The 16,984-nt window shown below is 36.3% G+C and overlaps 2 protein-coding genes across 9 annotated transcripts in view; both read left to right on the top strand.

Moving 5' to 3' along the window:
* Positions 1 to 16,984, top strand: part of LOC144302912 (olfactory receptor 4F3/4F16/4F29-like) — a 113,063-nt gene that overhangs the window by 11,933 nt on the left and 84,146 nt on the right. For 6 of the 8 annotated variants that reach the window (XR_013369911.1, XR_013369909.1, XR_013369908.1 and 3 more), the window contains 2 exons: positions 3,341 to 3,443; positions 6,826 to 10,014. The gene's annotated coding sequence lies outside the window, so the exon portion shown is untranslated. The other 2 variants (XM_077880429.1, XM_077880430.1) reach the window with 2 other exon arrangements.
* Positions 10,023 to 14,755, top strand: LOC144302911 (olfactory receptor 4F3/4F16/4F29-like). The gene is made up of 2 exons (XM_077880427.1): positions 10,023 to 10,178; positions 13,450 to 14,755. The coding sequence occupies exons 1-2, from the start codon at positions 10,074 to 10,076 to the stop codon at positions 14,452 to 14,454; spliced, it is 1,110 nt and encodes a 369-aa protein (XP_077736553.1). The 5' UTR covers positions 10,023 to 10,073; the 3' UTR covers positions 14,455 to 14,755.

The raw sequence follows: 16,984 nt of genomic DNA, 5'->3' as shown, positions 1-16,984 counted from the left end.
AGATTAAAAAATGGGTAAAGACCTAAGAGAATATATTTCTTGGGAGATTTTGTAGAAGAAACCATTGTTGTAAATAGTGGGATGCAGAAAAATTTCAACTACAAGAAGATCTCTCACAGATGATTTTGAGTTTTCCCTTCTTCATGAGCATAAAAAGATTAAATCATTCAGACAATTTTTAAAAAGCTCCAAATTTCTGGGGCACCTGGTTGGCTCAGCTGGTAAAACATCTGCCTTTGGCTTGGGTAATGATCCCAGGGTCCTGGGATCAAGCCCACATTGGGCTCCCTGCTCGCCAGGGAGTCTGCTTCTCCCTCTATTCCTCACCCTGCTTATACTCTGTCTCTCACTTGCTCTCTCTTTCAAATAAATAAAATAGTTTTAAAAAGTCCCAAATTTCTGAGAGGAAAGGCTAGACTTTGTGCCCATAGTTTTCTGTTTCACCTATTTAAATTTATTTTTTATTTATTTATTTATTTTAAAGATTTTATTTATTTATTCATAGAGACACAGCTGGAGAGAGAGGCAAAGACACAGGCAGAGGAAGAAGTAGGCTCCATGCAAGGAGCCCAACGTGGGACTCGATCCCGGGTCTCCAGGATCACTCCCTGGGCTGCAGGCGATGCTAAACCGCTGCGCCACCGGGGCTGCCGACCTATTTAAATTTAACTTAGACATATTATTATCATATCATTGGCACTGTTAAATTATACCTTTTAAAACAACCTATTAAGATTCATATATCACTTACATGACAAATAATACTTTAAATTTAGAACAATTATACAAATATTTTTAAGTATATACTCTGTAACATTATGCATATAGCATCCAATATATGGAAATTAATAATGAATGACATTTAATGTAAAAGTTCTTTTATGATGTTCAATAAAGAAGTTACATTTATAGACAGTAAAAGTCATATGGGCTTCTGAAAAAAATGGGCAAAGAACTTGAACAGATATTTCTCCAAAGAAGATATACAAATATATAATTTTCTCTTGCTCAATCAAGTTAACAAGAGTATTGTCTAGTTACAAATCTTTTGAAAGAACCAACTTCTGGCCTTTTCTTCTTTGTTTTATATTTATTTTCATGATCTTTGATTTCTGCTCTTATATATTCTACTTTTTTTTAGTTTATTCTATTCATTTTCTAACTTGGGAGCATGCTTCTCCCTTTGCCTATGTCTCTGCCTCTCTCTCTGTATCTTTCATGAATAAATAAATAAAATCTTAAAAAAAACCTTACGTCCTCTTGCTTGGTCAGTTTTTGTAATTATTCCATGTATATTTGAAAAAAAGTGTATTTTTAAATTGTTGGGTACAGAGTTCCACATATTTTATTTTATTTTATTTTATTTTTTATGATAGTCACAGAGAGAGAGAGAGAGAGAGAGGCAGAGACACAGGCAGAGGGAGAAGCAGGCTCCATGCACCGGGAGCCCGACGTGGGATTCGATCCCGGGTCTCCAGGATCACGCCCTGGGCCAAAGGCAGGTGCCAAACCGCTGCGCCACCCAGGGATCCCCGAGTTCCACATATTTTAACTAGATCATGATTATTCAATTGTTAGTAGTGTTCAAAACCATAGCATTGCTGTTTTTTTGTCTACTTGACGTATAGATGTGTAAGATATGTATTGAAGTTTTCTATTATGCAAAAAAGAATTTTCTTAATGAATTTTTTATTTATATATTTTGAGCCTATTATTGATCAATTGTAAAAATTATTCTAAACTACATTAGAAAAAAATTAGTCAAATATTTTTAAAATTAATATTTATTAAATATTGACTATGTGTTTTGCACTGTGTGTACCTCTGCTTGTTTACTAGTCAGATTATGGCAGAGTGTGGTGGTGGTGTTGGAGCCAATCAGTTGTAGTTCTTTGCAAGAGTTAATATGAGGCAATAATATCTGAACAATAATACCCAAAGATGTTGATAATAGAAGCAGAAGACAGTGAAAGCAAAGTATAAGAATCTCTTTTGTTAAATGTGGTCAAGGAAGGCTTTTCTGGAAATGGTGTATTTATTTCAAGATTTTCTGACATAATTCCTTTTATACCCCGGTAGTTACCACTTTGTCACTTGATAACACCCTGATGGATTTATGTAGTCTAAGGTCTTGGATTTTGAATTTTGTGGGACTGAAAATCATCTAGAAAGCCCAGATTGCTAAAGTAAGATATAGCTTTTTGTCCTGTGATTTTTCATTTGCTTTTACCTCCTTGTTCTCATTGATGAGTGTTTTTGCCATGAAATCTCTAGTTAGTACTAAAGTACAGTAGTACTCTTTCCCTTTCTAGCTGCTTCTCAAGCATTCTAATGTGTTGGATTTCTTAGGTACTTCTATGGATTAATTTTGTTTCTTATTATTTTAAAAAATGTTTATGTATGTATCTATGTTTGTATGTATTTATGTAAATAATCTCTACACTCAATGTGACAGTGTAATTTATGACCCTGAGATTAAGAGTTACACACTCTTTTGACTGAGCCAGTCAGGCACCCCTTTACTGATTCATTTTAAAGCAAAAATATTTCTGTACAACTATCTGAGACACTATTACCCTTTTTAATTCCCCATGGGGAAAATCAATGTGGAATCCCAGGAATAATTCCCAAGCAAATATAATCAAGAAAAGGTTGGCTATTCCCAAGACTCACACCATCATTTGGTCATCAGTATTCAAGGTTGCTGATTAGAATCTGTTTTACTTGAGGAAAACAATATTAAGCTCTTTGTTTTGGAAAAGGTTACAATCCCAGTCAAAATTGTGAAATTGTCCTCCCTCAACCTAGAAAAATGCTCCAACTTCAAATACTATCATGTAAAATGCATGCAAAACAAATGTTTTAGCAGACTGAACATTCAGTTTAGCAGACTGAACATTAATCCAACCTACTCTTGGGTCTTTCTCCAATGATTGCTCAGTAATTATTTCCTCTCCTAACTGAATACACAGTTTGTTATTAATTGTTATTCCACATATTTGTGATTATATTTATTCTGGGCAGGAGTATCAAGATGAACCAACTCCAGCTCTTGCTAAGGTCACTGGTGAAGTTATTGCTAAGGGTATTTGGAGGATTAAATAAACTGGATTGTGAATCAAAGGTGAGATTTTGACTAGAAGAGGATGTTCCAGGAGGAAGAAACAGCGTATTTCATCTTTTCTATTTCTTATTCTTTTCTGTTCCCCTATTCTGTATTTTCTTTTAGTTTTTGTGGCAAATGCCTAATGATATTTTCAGTTCTAAGTTTTATGCACTCCCAATTTCTGTCATATGGCCCTCAGTATCCATTAAACGAATTCTTATTTTTCTCTTTTAGAAATTATAGTTTTTACATAATGGAAGCTCTCTATCTTGTCACAAAATTTGGAAGGAATTGATCTACTACCAATTGGAAGATTAGATTCTTTGATCTAACTCAGGTAAGAAAGAGTCTGGTTCCCACTGCCTTTCTTTGCAAATAAGATTAATGACATTTTTAGCATTTAGTGTAAGCCATTTATAGGGCTCAGAGAAGATTCATCTGTTTTGTTTTTTGGTGCAATATAGATGAAACAGTAAGTGGAATGCAGTAAACTACAATTTTCATGTGAAAATTTCACCATAGGGAGCTAAGATTAGGTATAGGTAACATTTCAGAAGTTGAGTGCCAAGTTGTTAATGTCTCCTTCTGTGCAAAGAGGGCAGATTGAGAGTGGAAGAGTTGGAGTAGCCTAGAATAGTCAGGAAGCATGGCACAGTTATGGACATATATAACTAAAATGAAAATTTTATGAGTTAAATTTATACAAATCCAAGTAACCATTGATTTCTTTTTAACACCTTATGTGGATATGGCTTAGCATGTACATAGTTTAATTGAAAGGTCCTTGAAAGGATAACACTGGAGGCTAGGAACTTAGAAACTAAATCTGGGGGTGCCTGGGTGGCTCAGTGGTTGAGCATCTGGCTTTGGCTCAGGTCATGATCCCTGGGTCCTGGGATCCAGTCCTGCATCAGGCTCCCCGCAGGAAGCTTGCTTCTCCCTCTGCCTGTGTGTGTGTGTGTGTGTGTGTGTGTGTGTGTGTGTCTGCATCTCTCATGAATAAATAAAATCTTACAAAAAAAAAAAGACATTAGATCTGGGTGAGAATGACATAGTGAAGGTCTTAGACAGCCAGAAACAGCATGTGGGTAGTAGACAACTGAGAAGTCATAGAAGGCAGTATGATAGTAGATGGTAGAAGAGCTGGAGAAGAGGAGGTAGACACTAAGACCTTCTTCTATGAACTTCTTTCAAGTACCTTGGTAGTAGAAGCTACTTTCTCATGCCCTTGAAGGTTTTTTTTAAAAAAGATTTTATTTATTTATTCATGAGAGACTCCCAGAGAGAGAGAGAGAGAGGCAGAGACACAGGCAGAGGGAGAAGTAGGCTCCATGCAAGGAGCCTGACATGGAACTCAATCCTGGGTCTACAGGATCATGCCCTGGTTGGAAGGCAGGCACTAAACCACTGAGCCACCCAGGGTGATCCCCCTTGAAGTTATTTTTGACAGTAGGTTGTCAGCGACTCACAGAGCAGTTTAGTGAAGAGGCTGAACTCTGGAGTCAACTTGCTTTTTTTTTTTTTAATTAAAGATTTTATTTATTTTTGAGAGAGAGAGAGAGTGTGAGCGCGTGAGCTGGGGTGAGGATGGTGAAGCAGAGGGGAAGGGAGAAGCACACTCCCTGCTAAGCAGGTGAGCAGGGAGCCATTGAGGTACCAGGACCCTAAGAACGTGTGTGACCTGAGCCAAAGCTTAGCTGACTGAGCCACCCAGAAGCCCTCAACTTGTTTTTTTTTCAATTAATATTTTTTAAAAAGAGAAATAGATGTGCAAAGTAGAAAATTTATGAAAGTATAAGGAAGGGAAAAAAATCACCCACAGTCCCTTCATAGGAAGATAGCAAGTGTTAAAATTTTGTCATTTTCTTCACATACTTCTTTTATTCACTTGCTCTTTACAACAATTCCAAGAATTGGACTTAAATTTGACACTTAGCTATGCAAAATTATGCAATTCGTTTAATCTCTTTGAGTTCTTATTTTCTAATTTGTAAAATATGGATCATATTTTCTTTCCTGTACTTTCCCCTGTGTATTGTACAACAAAAGATGTGAAAGGTTTTTAGAGGCCATAAACTTTTAGAAAAAAGCAACTGATGGTATAAATTTTGGTACTCATATCCTGTAGAAAATGATTAATGAAACAAGATAAAAAATAGCAGCATTCATGGTAGGACAGAAGAAAATTGTCTTAGTTATAATTATGTGAGAGAATTGAAACATTCTTAATTCAGATGACTTTATAACTCATATGGCTAATCATAAGGACTAATGATATTCTAACATATAGCATCTTTATTTCCAGAGGATGTAGTACAGGTATTATATATAATACTAATATAATATATAACCTAAAACCAATATGAGGCCAGAATTAACAGAAGTCTGACTTGTAACATTTAGGAAATAATTGTATTATATTTATAATTAGAGAGACTCATACCAATGTTTTACAACCAAGATTCAGAACATTAAGGAAATAGAAATGATGTGTAGACAGTGAAGAGAATCAGAGAACTGCTAATATGTTAAAGAGAGTTGAGAAAAAAAAGACACCATTAGTAAAAAGTATTTGTGAAACTAATATAACAATGTATGCCAACTATACTCAAATTAAAAAATTTGAAGTATTTATTCTGGGTATCATAAGATTAAGAAGAAGATGTGTAAGAGTTTAAAAAAATTATATGGCTGATCAGTAGATTTAGTTGATTGATCAGTAGTTTTATGGTCCCTTCAGCATTTTTCACATGTGTCAAAGGATCACTATATGGTAGATGATAATAGTTTCCATCTATATGGAAGTTACAGCAAAAGTAATTACTCCCAAATAATTATCCTAAGTAAATTATATCTGAGGTTTGGAGAGGAGTGAAGAATATCATTTAGGAAACACTCAAAAGGATGCCCAAAACAAAAACGAAAACAAAAACTAAAAACAAAACAAAACAACAAAAGCAACAAGAAAAAACCCCAAAAGGATGCCCAAAGTAGGCTTTAGAATTTACACGTTTGCATATACTTAAAGTTAAGTTATGCACCGTGTATTTAGGCACATTCTGCCTTAAGCTATGACATTGAAATCCTTTCATTTGTTAATGACTCTAGTTAGAATTTTTTTCCCCCAATTGTATCCACAAAAGAATTCTCAGGGAAGAGGGAAATTAAGTAAAATGATCTTCCTAACTATTGGAAGTGGATCTTTTAAAATAATATTATATTAATATCAGAGATTCTACTATCTACTTTTTCCTTATGAATCTTTCTGTATGTTCAATGAACAGAATGTCTCTGGCCCCTGTACCGGGAATAACTTTTGATCTTTCTCTTCAACTGTAAACCAGATAGAAAAAAAAAATTAACCCATTTTTTTTCCCTGTGGAGTGACAACTCAAGCTTCCAGTAATGTTTGCACTGACCGTCATCTTCTACTTCTAGTTCTTCTCTGCCTTTTAAATATTCCTCTTTTGGCTAAACTTTTTTTTGTCTTTTCAAAAACTGAAGTTTAATTGATATATAATAGTATATTGGTTTCAGGTGTACGACATAATGAGAATGTAAATCCATAAAGATTTAAGTCCTTCCTTATGTTGATGATTCCAGTTAAAATTCTAATTTGTGAGATTATTTTATTAGGTCCAGCCTATAGACTAGACATTACCAATAGGGAGAAAAATGACAAAGTCTCTGAACACCCCACTATGTATCATATTTTCCAGAATGTAGGAAATGGTGAACAGTATGAAATGATGCAGAGAGATCATAAGGATGAAGATTTAGCTACCTCAAGATATTTAATGATCTTCATGATGATGAGGGGAACAAAGGCAAGCAGAGAATTGTAGCTAAAATGAAGTCTCCTTACAATGTGTAGCCCACTGATAAATGCTTGACACATACAGGGCATAACACTCCTACAACCTTAATGTTCGACCAAAGTAGCTTTGCTTTGCTTAATGTAATTTCATTCTGATAACTGCAAACCTCCAGATATAACAATCATCTTGCAACATGTGACCCACTAACACATATCTAAAGGGTCTCATGACTAATGCTTTACTAAAGCAATGAAGAATAACCTTATCTTGACAATAAATAGCCCTCCAAAGTCTTGGAGACCCTGCTTTCAGTATATATAGATTCCTTAGAGACTTACATTATCCCTAGGTCTCACTAACTAAAAAGTATATAATCAGTGGCCCCACATCAATGAGACCAGTATAAAGGTTGAGGGGATAGCTGTCAGAATGCAGGGAGCTAAAGAGAAAGTCACCTATAGGTGAGCTGATAGAGCAGATAGTATTTTTTAAAAAATATTTTACTTATTTACTTGAGAGAGAGAGAGAGAGAGAGAGAAAGAGCAAGATAGAGAGCAGAGCAGGAAGGAGGGGCAGAGAGAGAAGCAGACTCTCCACTGAGCAGGGAGGCCACTGCAGGGCTCCACCCCTGGACCCAATTCCAGGACCCTAAGGCAGATGCTTAAAATGGACTGAGCCACCCAGGCACCCCTAGAGTAGATAGTATTAAGGAGGAATAAATATTTCTTGAACATAGAAGCATCCTGGAAAGATGGTATAGAGCCAAATTGTAGCCGCACACTCTAAATTAGGATTTTGTACTTTCAGAAGCAATGAAAACTACTGAACATATTTTGGTGGTGGTAGTTACAATACCAAAGTGCTATTTAGGAAGAGTCATCTGATGGCCATATTCAGGTTAGATTGGGAGATATCAATTGTCCTGTATAGTAGAGTTTTGGTAATTACTAGTAAAAAAGTAAGTGGAGGATCTGAGAAGAGCCGAGTGGATAAGATGCTTATAATACCATACTAGATTTGAAAGAAAAGCTGCCTGCCTGGGGAAGGGAGAGATGATTACTGGCTTTGTGGTAGTCATGTGAAATTCCACATATACAAGATTGACATATAAGCATTTAGGTGACAGTGTTTAGTAGACTATGGGAAATATGACTACTGTTTAGGATAGAATTGAATGAGTGATACACCTACCTACTTAGATTCAACTAGCATTTGTATGCTAATGAAAGTATTAAGCCTTTTCATATCCACTGCCTTTGACATAGTGGTCAAGCTTTTGGGGAGGGCATAATTAGAATATAAAAGAAATCCATTAGGAGTAGAACAAGGCAAGATAAATGTATACAGTGAACAAAGGTGAAAACGAGGGAATGACAAAAAGACAAGTCTGAGAGTTCAGTGAACTGAGGGTGTTTATAATAACATTATTACAGTTAACAGTTACTTAATTTTTGCTATGTGTCCAATACTGTTCTAAGTTCTTTACTCATAGCATTTTTTGAGATTAGACTATTATTACTCCAATTGAACAGGTTAGTAAACTTAGACACAATAAGATTAAGTAAGTTATCTGAGGTCAGGGTGTAACTGGGCCTCAGGGGAGCAAGAGCACTTGGATATGGGGGGTACCATTTAGACCGGGTTTGGCCACTCACTATTGGCAAAACCCAAAGGCAGAAGGATGAGTGCATACTAACATCTCAAAGATTGTCTCCAAAGTGCTGAAAAAACTTCTAGGTTTATGTAAGGAAAATGTGGGACAAAGGTCAGAGGGTATCTGCAAGTGGGCAGTAGAGGTCAGGTGGCTCATTGTCTTTAGGTCAATCACATGGGGTCATGCTGGTGTCTGGGCAGGCCCTATTGCTTAAAGGGGGTAGTTTTGGTTCCCATCAGAGGAAGCTTTGCCTGCGGGGGTATGTTATCTAAACTAAGACATAAGCTGGAAAGAAGACTTAATCAGAAAGTACAGACTGAGGTCAACATGGAGAGAGTTGAAATCCTCTTCCAAGGGTTAGTGGAAGGGCAAGTGTTAAGGCAAGTTTAAACCCAGTGGTCTGGTTTGTGATTCTTCACTTTTAACCAATATTTTACATCTGTCTCTCCAGAACAAGAAACATAGGAAGAAAAATAAATGAACCAACTTAAATAAACTATGCAATACCCAAATTTGTATATATAGAAGATAACAGGATTGGATTTTTATTTTAAATTCTAGTTCTTTGTTATCGTGAGGAAAAATTTCACTTGTCTTCAAGATCAACCTCCACTGTGACAGAAAATATTTGGATGAGATTAATTCTTAGTTTGGAGCCTTAAAAAAAAGCAAACGCTCAAAACAAAATCAAATTCTCAAGTCAGCTTTAATCACTTTAACGTAAAGCAATACATAAAAATATTGTAATTGAGAGTCATAGTTTACTTCAAACCCTATTGACACGATGTTTACTTACTTCACAGGTTTTTAGGCAATTTTCTATTATTATTCCAACAACACCTAACAAGGAGTCTAACACTTTGGATTAGGTGGTATTTATATCCCTGAGAGTTTAGAGAAGCAAAAACAGTACCAGACTGGACTGGATATATTGAATAAATCTTGAAATCAGACAGATTATATAGATGACTTCTGAAATTTCATCTCAGATATTGGAATTTATATGTATAAAGCATGTTCTAAATATATGTGATATTAATCTGATATTGGACACAAGGCTGTTGGAAGAAGTAGAAGCTAATTTCAATAAAAAGAAATACTAGCATGTAAAGGGATTCATGAGCAATATAAACAAGACCCTTTGGAACTGAACAGTTGTGATGAATTTAAACAAAGGATGATTATTCTTGAAATTTATATTTGAGGCTAGAATGTTAGGTGCAATGATATCTTAAAGCATGTAGGATAAAGACAATGGGATAGAAATCATGAAGGAAACCAAATAGGGAGGGGTATAGACTAAGGCATAATATATAAAATAATTAGAAATTCCAGAAAGATAAAAAAGAACTGATTTAATTTGAATGTAAGGAGGAGATAAGAAGATGGGGAGAAAGGTATTTTAATTTTTTTTTAAAGTTTTTTATTTATTTATGATAGGCACACAGTGAAAGAGAGAGAGGCAGAGACACAGGCAGAGGGAGAAGCAGGCTCCATGCACCGGGAGCCCGACGTGGGATTCGATCCCGGGTCTCCAGGATCACGCCCTGGGCCAAAGGCAGGCGCCAAACCACTGCGCCACCCAGGGATCCCGAGAAAGGTATTTTAAAGGTCTTATCTTAATTGCTGTTGGGGGAAGGCAGGAAGAAAATAGAACATATTGGTAGGGAAAATAGTTGTCATCTTATTTAATTTATTTGTTATTATTTATTTTTATTTTTTTGGATGGGGAGGAGAAGGGGCAGAGGGAAAGGGAGAGAGAGAATCCCAAGTAAGCTCCATGCCCAGTGTGGAGCCTGATGAGGGGTTTTATTTCATGACCCCAAGATCACCACCCAAGTCAAAGTTAGGAGTTGGTTGCCTACCCACCTGAGCCATTCAGGCGCCCAATTGGCATCTTATTTTAAAATAAGAATAGAGAAATGTATCACTGGAAAAAGGACAATAAACATGAAAAAAATAGGAAAGCATAGTAGGACTTTCATGTTAACAAGGGGTTGATAAAATGAATGCTATCTTAACCAAACCAGCAAAAAATTAAATATGAAAACGTTGTCTCTTTTTGCTGATGACATTATTGTAAATCTAGAAAACCTAAGATATTTCAGTAAAAACTATTCACCCAATAACCTAATGTAGAAAGGTGAGTACACAAAACAGATAAAAATTATTTTTCTTCATTCTAGCTAAAAGAACCTAGAAATGGAAGTGAGAAGAGATATTTCATTTATAATGCCAAGAGAAAAAGCTATAATGTACATAGGAATAATTTTAATAGAGAGAAAATAGAATATATATTAAAAATGGCAAAATCATAATGAAAGACATGAAACAAGGTTTGAACAAATTCTACTATCTTCTTGAATGGGAGGATACCACCATAACTGTGCTACTTCATTCAAAGTTAATATATGAATTTACCACAATTCAGATCAGAAGTTCAATGGGATTTTGAGAGGGGTTGGATAAAATGAATTTAAAATTTATATGCTATAAATACATGCTTATGAAGTATGAAAAATAAGGACAGTGAGGGAGGGACTTGTTTTATCAGATATAGTGACATAGTATTACCCTGATGTTTCTACAGAAAAAGACATGTGTATCAGTGAAATCAGAATAAAGGATTCAGAAACAGATCCCAAAATACTTGAGAATTTAGCATAATGCAAAAATAGTAGTTAAATTCAAAGAGGAAAGAATGGGTCATTTAATGCACAGTGCCATTACTACTCTATTCACCTGGAAGAAATTAAAAGTGGACTTATATCTTAAGGCATAGACAAAAATAATAAAGCATAGTCCTAAACAGAAAGCAAAACAAAACAAAATATTGAAAGAAAATCTAAGGGTGTACATGTATAATTCAGGAGGCAAGGAGATCTTAAAAGCTGTAGGTACAAAAAAGTGATGGCTATAATTAATCATTTAACAGTTAAAAACTTGGGTGTTTTTTTTTTTTTTAAACTTGGGTGTTGACAAAAGAAACCAGAAACAAAATTAATAGATAATTGATTTAGAAAAGATAAAACAAATGACAAATGCTTAATATCTGTAATATAAAAAGAGCTCTTACAAATTGGTTAAAAAAACAACAAAAAGACAAAAGCACAGTAGGAAACAGGAACAGTCATGAAGAGGCAGTTCATGGAAGAGAAGATCCAAACTGTAAGAACGTTCAAATTTTTAAATTATTTTTATTTTTGTTATATTTTTTTTATTGGAGTTCGATTTGCCAACATATAGTGTAACACGCAGTGCTCATCCCGGCAAGTCACCCCATACCCCTGCCCACCTTCCTTTCCACTACCCCTTGTTCATTTCCCAGAGTTAGGAGTCTCTCATGTTCTGTCACCCTCACTGATATTTCCCACTCATTTTCTCTCCTTTCCCCTTTATTCCCTTTCACTATTTTTTATATTCCCCAAATGAATGAGACCATATAATGTTTGTCTTTCATCACATTGCCGGATTTCAAGATGTACTGAAAGCTGTGATCATTAAGACAGTATGGTACTGGCACAAAAACAGACACTTAGATCAATGGAACAGAATAGAGAACCCAGAAATGGGCCCTCAACTCTATGGTCAAATAATATTCGACACAGTAGGAAAGACTATCCACTGGAAAAAGGACAGTCTCTTCAATAAATGGTGCTGGGAAAATTAGACAGCCACGTGCAGAATGAAACTAGACCATCCTCTTACACCAGACACAGAGATAAACTCAAAATGGATGAAAGATCTAAATGTGAGACAAGAATCCATCAAAATCCTAAAGGAGAACACAGGCAACACCCTTTTTGAACTCGGCCACAGTAACTTCTTGCAAGATACATCCATGAAGGCAAGGGAAACAAGAGCAAAAATGCACTATTGGGACTTCATCAAGATAAAAAGCTTCTGCACAGCAAAAGAAACAGTCAACAGAAGTAAAGACAACCTACAGAATGGGAGAAGATATTTGCAAATGACATATTAGATAAAGGGTTAGTATCCAAGATCTATAAAGAACTTCTTAAACTCAACACCCAAGAAACAAACAATCCAATCATGAAATGGGCAAAAGACAGAAATTTCACCAAAGAAGAACGTTCGAATTTATTGGCTGTCAGGGAAATGAAAACCAGAACAGCAGTGAGCTATCACTTTATACCCACTATTCTGGGAACAATTAAAGAAAGTGTTAACATTTATCCTTATAGAAGTATGTGTTGTTCCAGCTTTTTTGCCCAAAGCTGTTGGGCAACACTACTAACATATTTTTAAAAATATGTGCATGTTGACCCAGTGATCTCACCTCTGGGAATCTGTGACACAGCGAGGAAAGCACCGATGCACAAGGATGTGTGTATGTATAAGGATAGTTATCTGTAGCATTGTCCGCATGGGTCAAAAAACTGGAAACAAGGTAAATGCCTATTAATAGGGAAATTAGTAAATAAATTATGATCCATCCACACTGTGATTATTGGGCAGCCATTTAAAAGAATAAATTAGAGCACGTTTCTAAAGAGTTCTATGTGTCTTTTTGCAGTTTCCATTCTGTGGCATAGTTCAGTATAGAAATTAGAAAGTATGTTTATTTCCTGGTATATTTCTCCTTAATTTCTTAGGTAACTTTGTCTACATTTCTCCCTCTTCCCTATGCACTAAAGACCAAACTAAATTGGAGGCACATAATTAAATAACAAAGATCTAGGCATGGAAAAAATTTTGGTCCTGGCTCTCTGTGATATTTGTACTATGTCATCTCTATTAACTGTGTACATTAGCTAAGTGGTCTTCAGTTTTTGACATTTGTGTAATCCTATAGCCAGGTTTCCCTTTTAACTTGGATATAATGTTTTTCTCCCTTTTATGCTCTTTAGGTAACTTCAGAGTTGGCCTGGCACACGAAGTTGATGGATGGAGGAAATCACTCTGTGGTGTCTGAATTTTTGTTACTGGGACTCACCAGTTCTTGGGAGATTCAGATTCTTCTTTTTTTGTTTTTTACTATATTTTACATAGCAAGTATGCTAGGAAACCTTCTCATTGTGGTCACTATCATCTCAGACCATCACTTACATTCACCTATGTATTTTTTGCTGGCAAATCTTTCCATCATCGACACAGGTGTTTCTAGCATTGCAAGCCCAAAGATGATTTATGACCTTTTCAGAAAACATAAAGTCATCTCCTTGACAGGGTGCATTACTCAGATGTTTTTCATTCACACTGTTGGGGGTACAGAGATGGTGCTGCTCATTGTCATGGCCTATGACCGATACATTGCTATCTGTAAGCCCCTCCACTACCTGAGCATTATGAGCCTAAGAATGTGCATTTCTCTTTTGGCTGTTGCTTGGACCATTGGACTCATCCATTCTGTGGCCCAACTGGCTTTTGTTGTAAACTTGCCCTTTTGTGGTCCCAACACAATGGATAGTTTTTATTGTGATTTTCCTCGGTTCATCAAACTTGCATGTACAGACACATACAGACTGGAGTTTCTGGTCACTGCCAACAGTGGGTTCATCTCTATGGGTACCTTCTTCATCTTGATTGTGTCTTATATCTTCATCCTGGTCACAGTTCGCAAACATTCTTCAGGTGGTCCATCCAAGGCCCTCTCCACTCTCTCTGCTCACATCACCGTGGTGGTCTTTTTCTTTGGTCCTTGCATTATTGTCTATGTGTGGCCATTCCCTACCTTACCCATAGATAAATTTTTAGCCATCTTTGATGCCCTTATCACTCCTTTCATGAATCCTGTTATCTATACTTTCAGAAATAAGGATATGAAAGTGGCAATGAGGAGACTGTTTGGTAAGGTTTTAAATTTCAGGAAGAGTTCTTTCATGACCAGTCAAAGACATTCAGATTCATCTTGATTATTCTTAGAAATTAATCTCTTTGGGCAGCCCTGGTGGCCCAGCGGTTTAGCGTTGGGCTTCAGCCTGGAGTGTGGTCCTGGAGACCCAGGATCAGGTCCACGTGGGCTCCCTGCATGGAGCCTGCTTCTTCCTCTGCCTGTGTCTCTGCCTTTCTCTCTCTGTGTCTGTCATGAATAAATAAATAAATAAAAATAAAAAAAGAGAAATTAATCTCTTCAATTAAACTTTTCATTTTAGTTAGTAATTTTAATATCTACTGTGAAAACTCTCCTTAAGGACTCTGTTCTGATCGGGTCAATTTTTCTTTTAATTTTTTTTTTTTTAATTTTTATTTATTTATGATAGTCACAGAGGGAGAAAGAGAGAGAGGCAGAGACATAGGCAGAGGGAGAAGCAGGCTCCATGCACCGGAAGCCTGATGTGGGATTCGATCCCAGGTCTCCAGGATTGCGCCCTGGGCCAAAGGCAGGCGCCAAACCGCTGCGCCACCCAGGGATCCCCCCTGATCGGGTCAATTTATCATAGGGGCCCTTACCCTGTGGATCCTGGAAGTATTGAGGAAAAGTGAATTCAGCCTTGGAATGTAGTGTCTTTGTTATTTATTATAAAAGAATATGAAATCTCACATACCGGGCACATTTTCCATTAAAACAAAATGTTGGATACTCTTTGGTAGTGATTCTTAAAGACCTATCTCTTCCAATCTATATGTATATTAATGTTCATGCCCTCTGAGTTTCTCATGTCTATATACTTGGAGGAATACACAAAATGAAGACAATTGCCTAGCTTTCAGAATTTGAGACTTTTGACATCCGGATTTTACTATACATGCTCAGATTTAGTTAATACTAAGGTTCTCATTTTTAATTTTTTTTTCTAAGTAGGCTCCATGTCAAATGTGGAGCCCAATGTGGGGCCTGAACTCACAACCCTGAGATTAAAACCTGAGCTGAAATCAGAAGTTGGACTCTTAACTGGCTGAGCCACCCAGGTGCTCCAGTACTAAATCTTTAGATTGGAAGGTGAAATTTGGGATAAATCATAGAACAACAACTCAGGAAAGTTTAATATTATTATTTAATCAAGTGGTTTGAGACCAGAAGATATAAATTGCTACACCATTCAGTGTATATCATAATTATATTTTACCTCAATTATTTCCTAAACAATTTTTATATGGAAAAGAAAGCTATTTGAATATTAAAAGCTTATCAGTGGATTGAATATTTCGGATCTAAGGCTAGGTAGCACTGGTTTATAAATAAATAAAATGCAAAAGATTTCTATATAATATGAATCAGATTTATAACTAAAAGCAAATATAAAGTGTAGACATTACAAAAGAAAATTTGTTGCAAAAATGTCTACAAATGAAGAGATATATTAATAAACCATCTATAATGAAGAAATGCATTAGGGACGTCTGGGTGGCTCAGTGGTTGAGCATGCCTTTGGCTCAGGGTGTGATCCTGGATTCCAGGATTGAGTCTTACATCAGGCATCCTACATGGAGCCTGCTTCTCCCTCTGCCTATCTCTCTGTGTCTCTCATGAATAAATAAATAAAATCTTAAAAAAAAAGGAATGTATTAAACTTTTCATGTGATAAAGTATGTTATATATAATTATTTTAAAACCAAATATACTTTTCAGAAGTGGTATAAATAACTATTCAAAAACTATATCACTATTTTTTTCTGAGTTACCAAATAAATAGGAGTGTGTGTTGAGTGAAGGCATTATTATTCATGTGTGGGCTAGGCAACTTATTATGAAACTGGCCCACTATTCATGAACACACAAAAGATCATCAGCAGCAATAGATTATTAGTGAAGTATGGGAAGAATAATATTCAAGGCTAAAAATGTTCTGACAAATCTTTACTCTCTCCTCTGCACAGATTTGTCAGTGAACCTCAGCTGACAGATCAGGTCCCCCCAAACTTAGGAAAGATATATTGGCACTCTTCTTTTGTAGTTCCTACTTTCATGTATTCAAAATTTTCATTCTTTAAAAATTGAGTTATAATTGGAATATAATACTTTTATTAGTTTCAGTATACAACATGAAGATTCAATATTTGTATATATTGTGAAATGATCACCACAAGTCTAATGCAGGTCCATCACTACGGGCGGGGGGGCAAGACGGTAGAAGAGTAGAGTCCCCAAGTCACCTGTCCCCACCAACTTACCTAGATAACTTTCAAATCATTCTGAAAACCTGTGAATTCGACCTGAGATTTAAAGAGAACAGCTGGAACGCTACACAGAGAAGTTTGCACTGCTAACAAGGTAGGATGACGGGGGTGGGGGGGATAAAAAGAATCCAGTGGGGGAGGGGCCCTGCGAGGAACTTGGCTAAAGCTGGATGGCGAAAGCCTCCTGAACAGGAGAGCCCAGCCTCGGAGAAGCAGGCACGTTAAAAATCCACACTGGATTCCTCCCGGACTGAAAAGCGCTCAGCAGGGAAAGCTTCAGTCTCCCGGGGTCACTAACACAGGAAGTGCGCCATGGGAGAGAGC

This window comes from Canis aureus, chromosome 32, assembly GCF_053574225.1.
Source record: "Canis aureus isolate CA01 chromosome 32, VMU_Caureus_v.1.0, whole genome shotgun sequence".
NCBI lineage: Eukaryota > Metazoa > Chordata > Mammalia > Carnivora > Canidae > Canis > Canis aureus.
This window is presented reverse-complemented; position numbering and strand designations above follow the sequence as displayed.

Coding starts and splice junctions, on each gene's coding strand:
- LOC144302911 (XM_077880427.1), top strand. CDS start 10,074: ATGCACCGGGAGCCCGACGTGGGATTCGATCCCGGGTCTCCAGGATCA. Junction 10,179..13,449: donor ACCCAGGGATCCCGAGAAAG/GTATTTTAAAGG, acceptor TATGCTCTTTAG/GTAACTTCAGAGTTGGCCTG.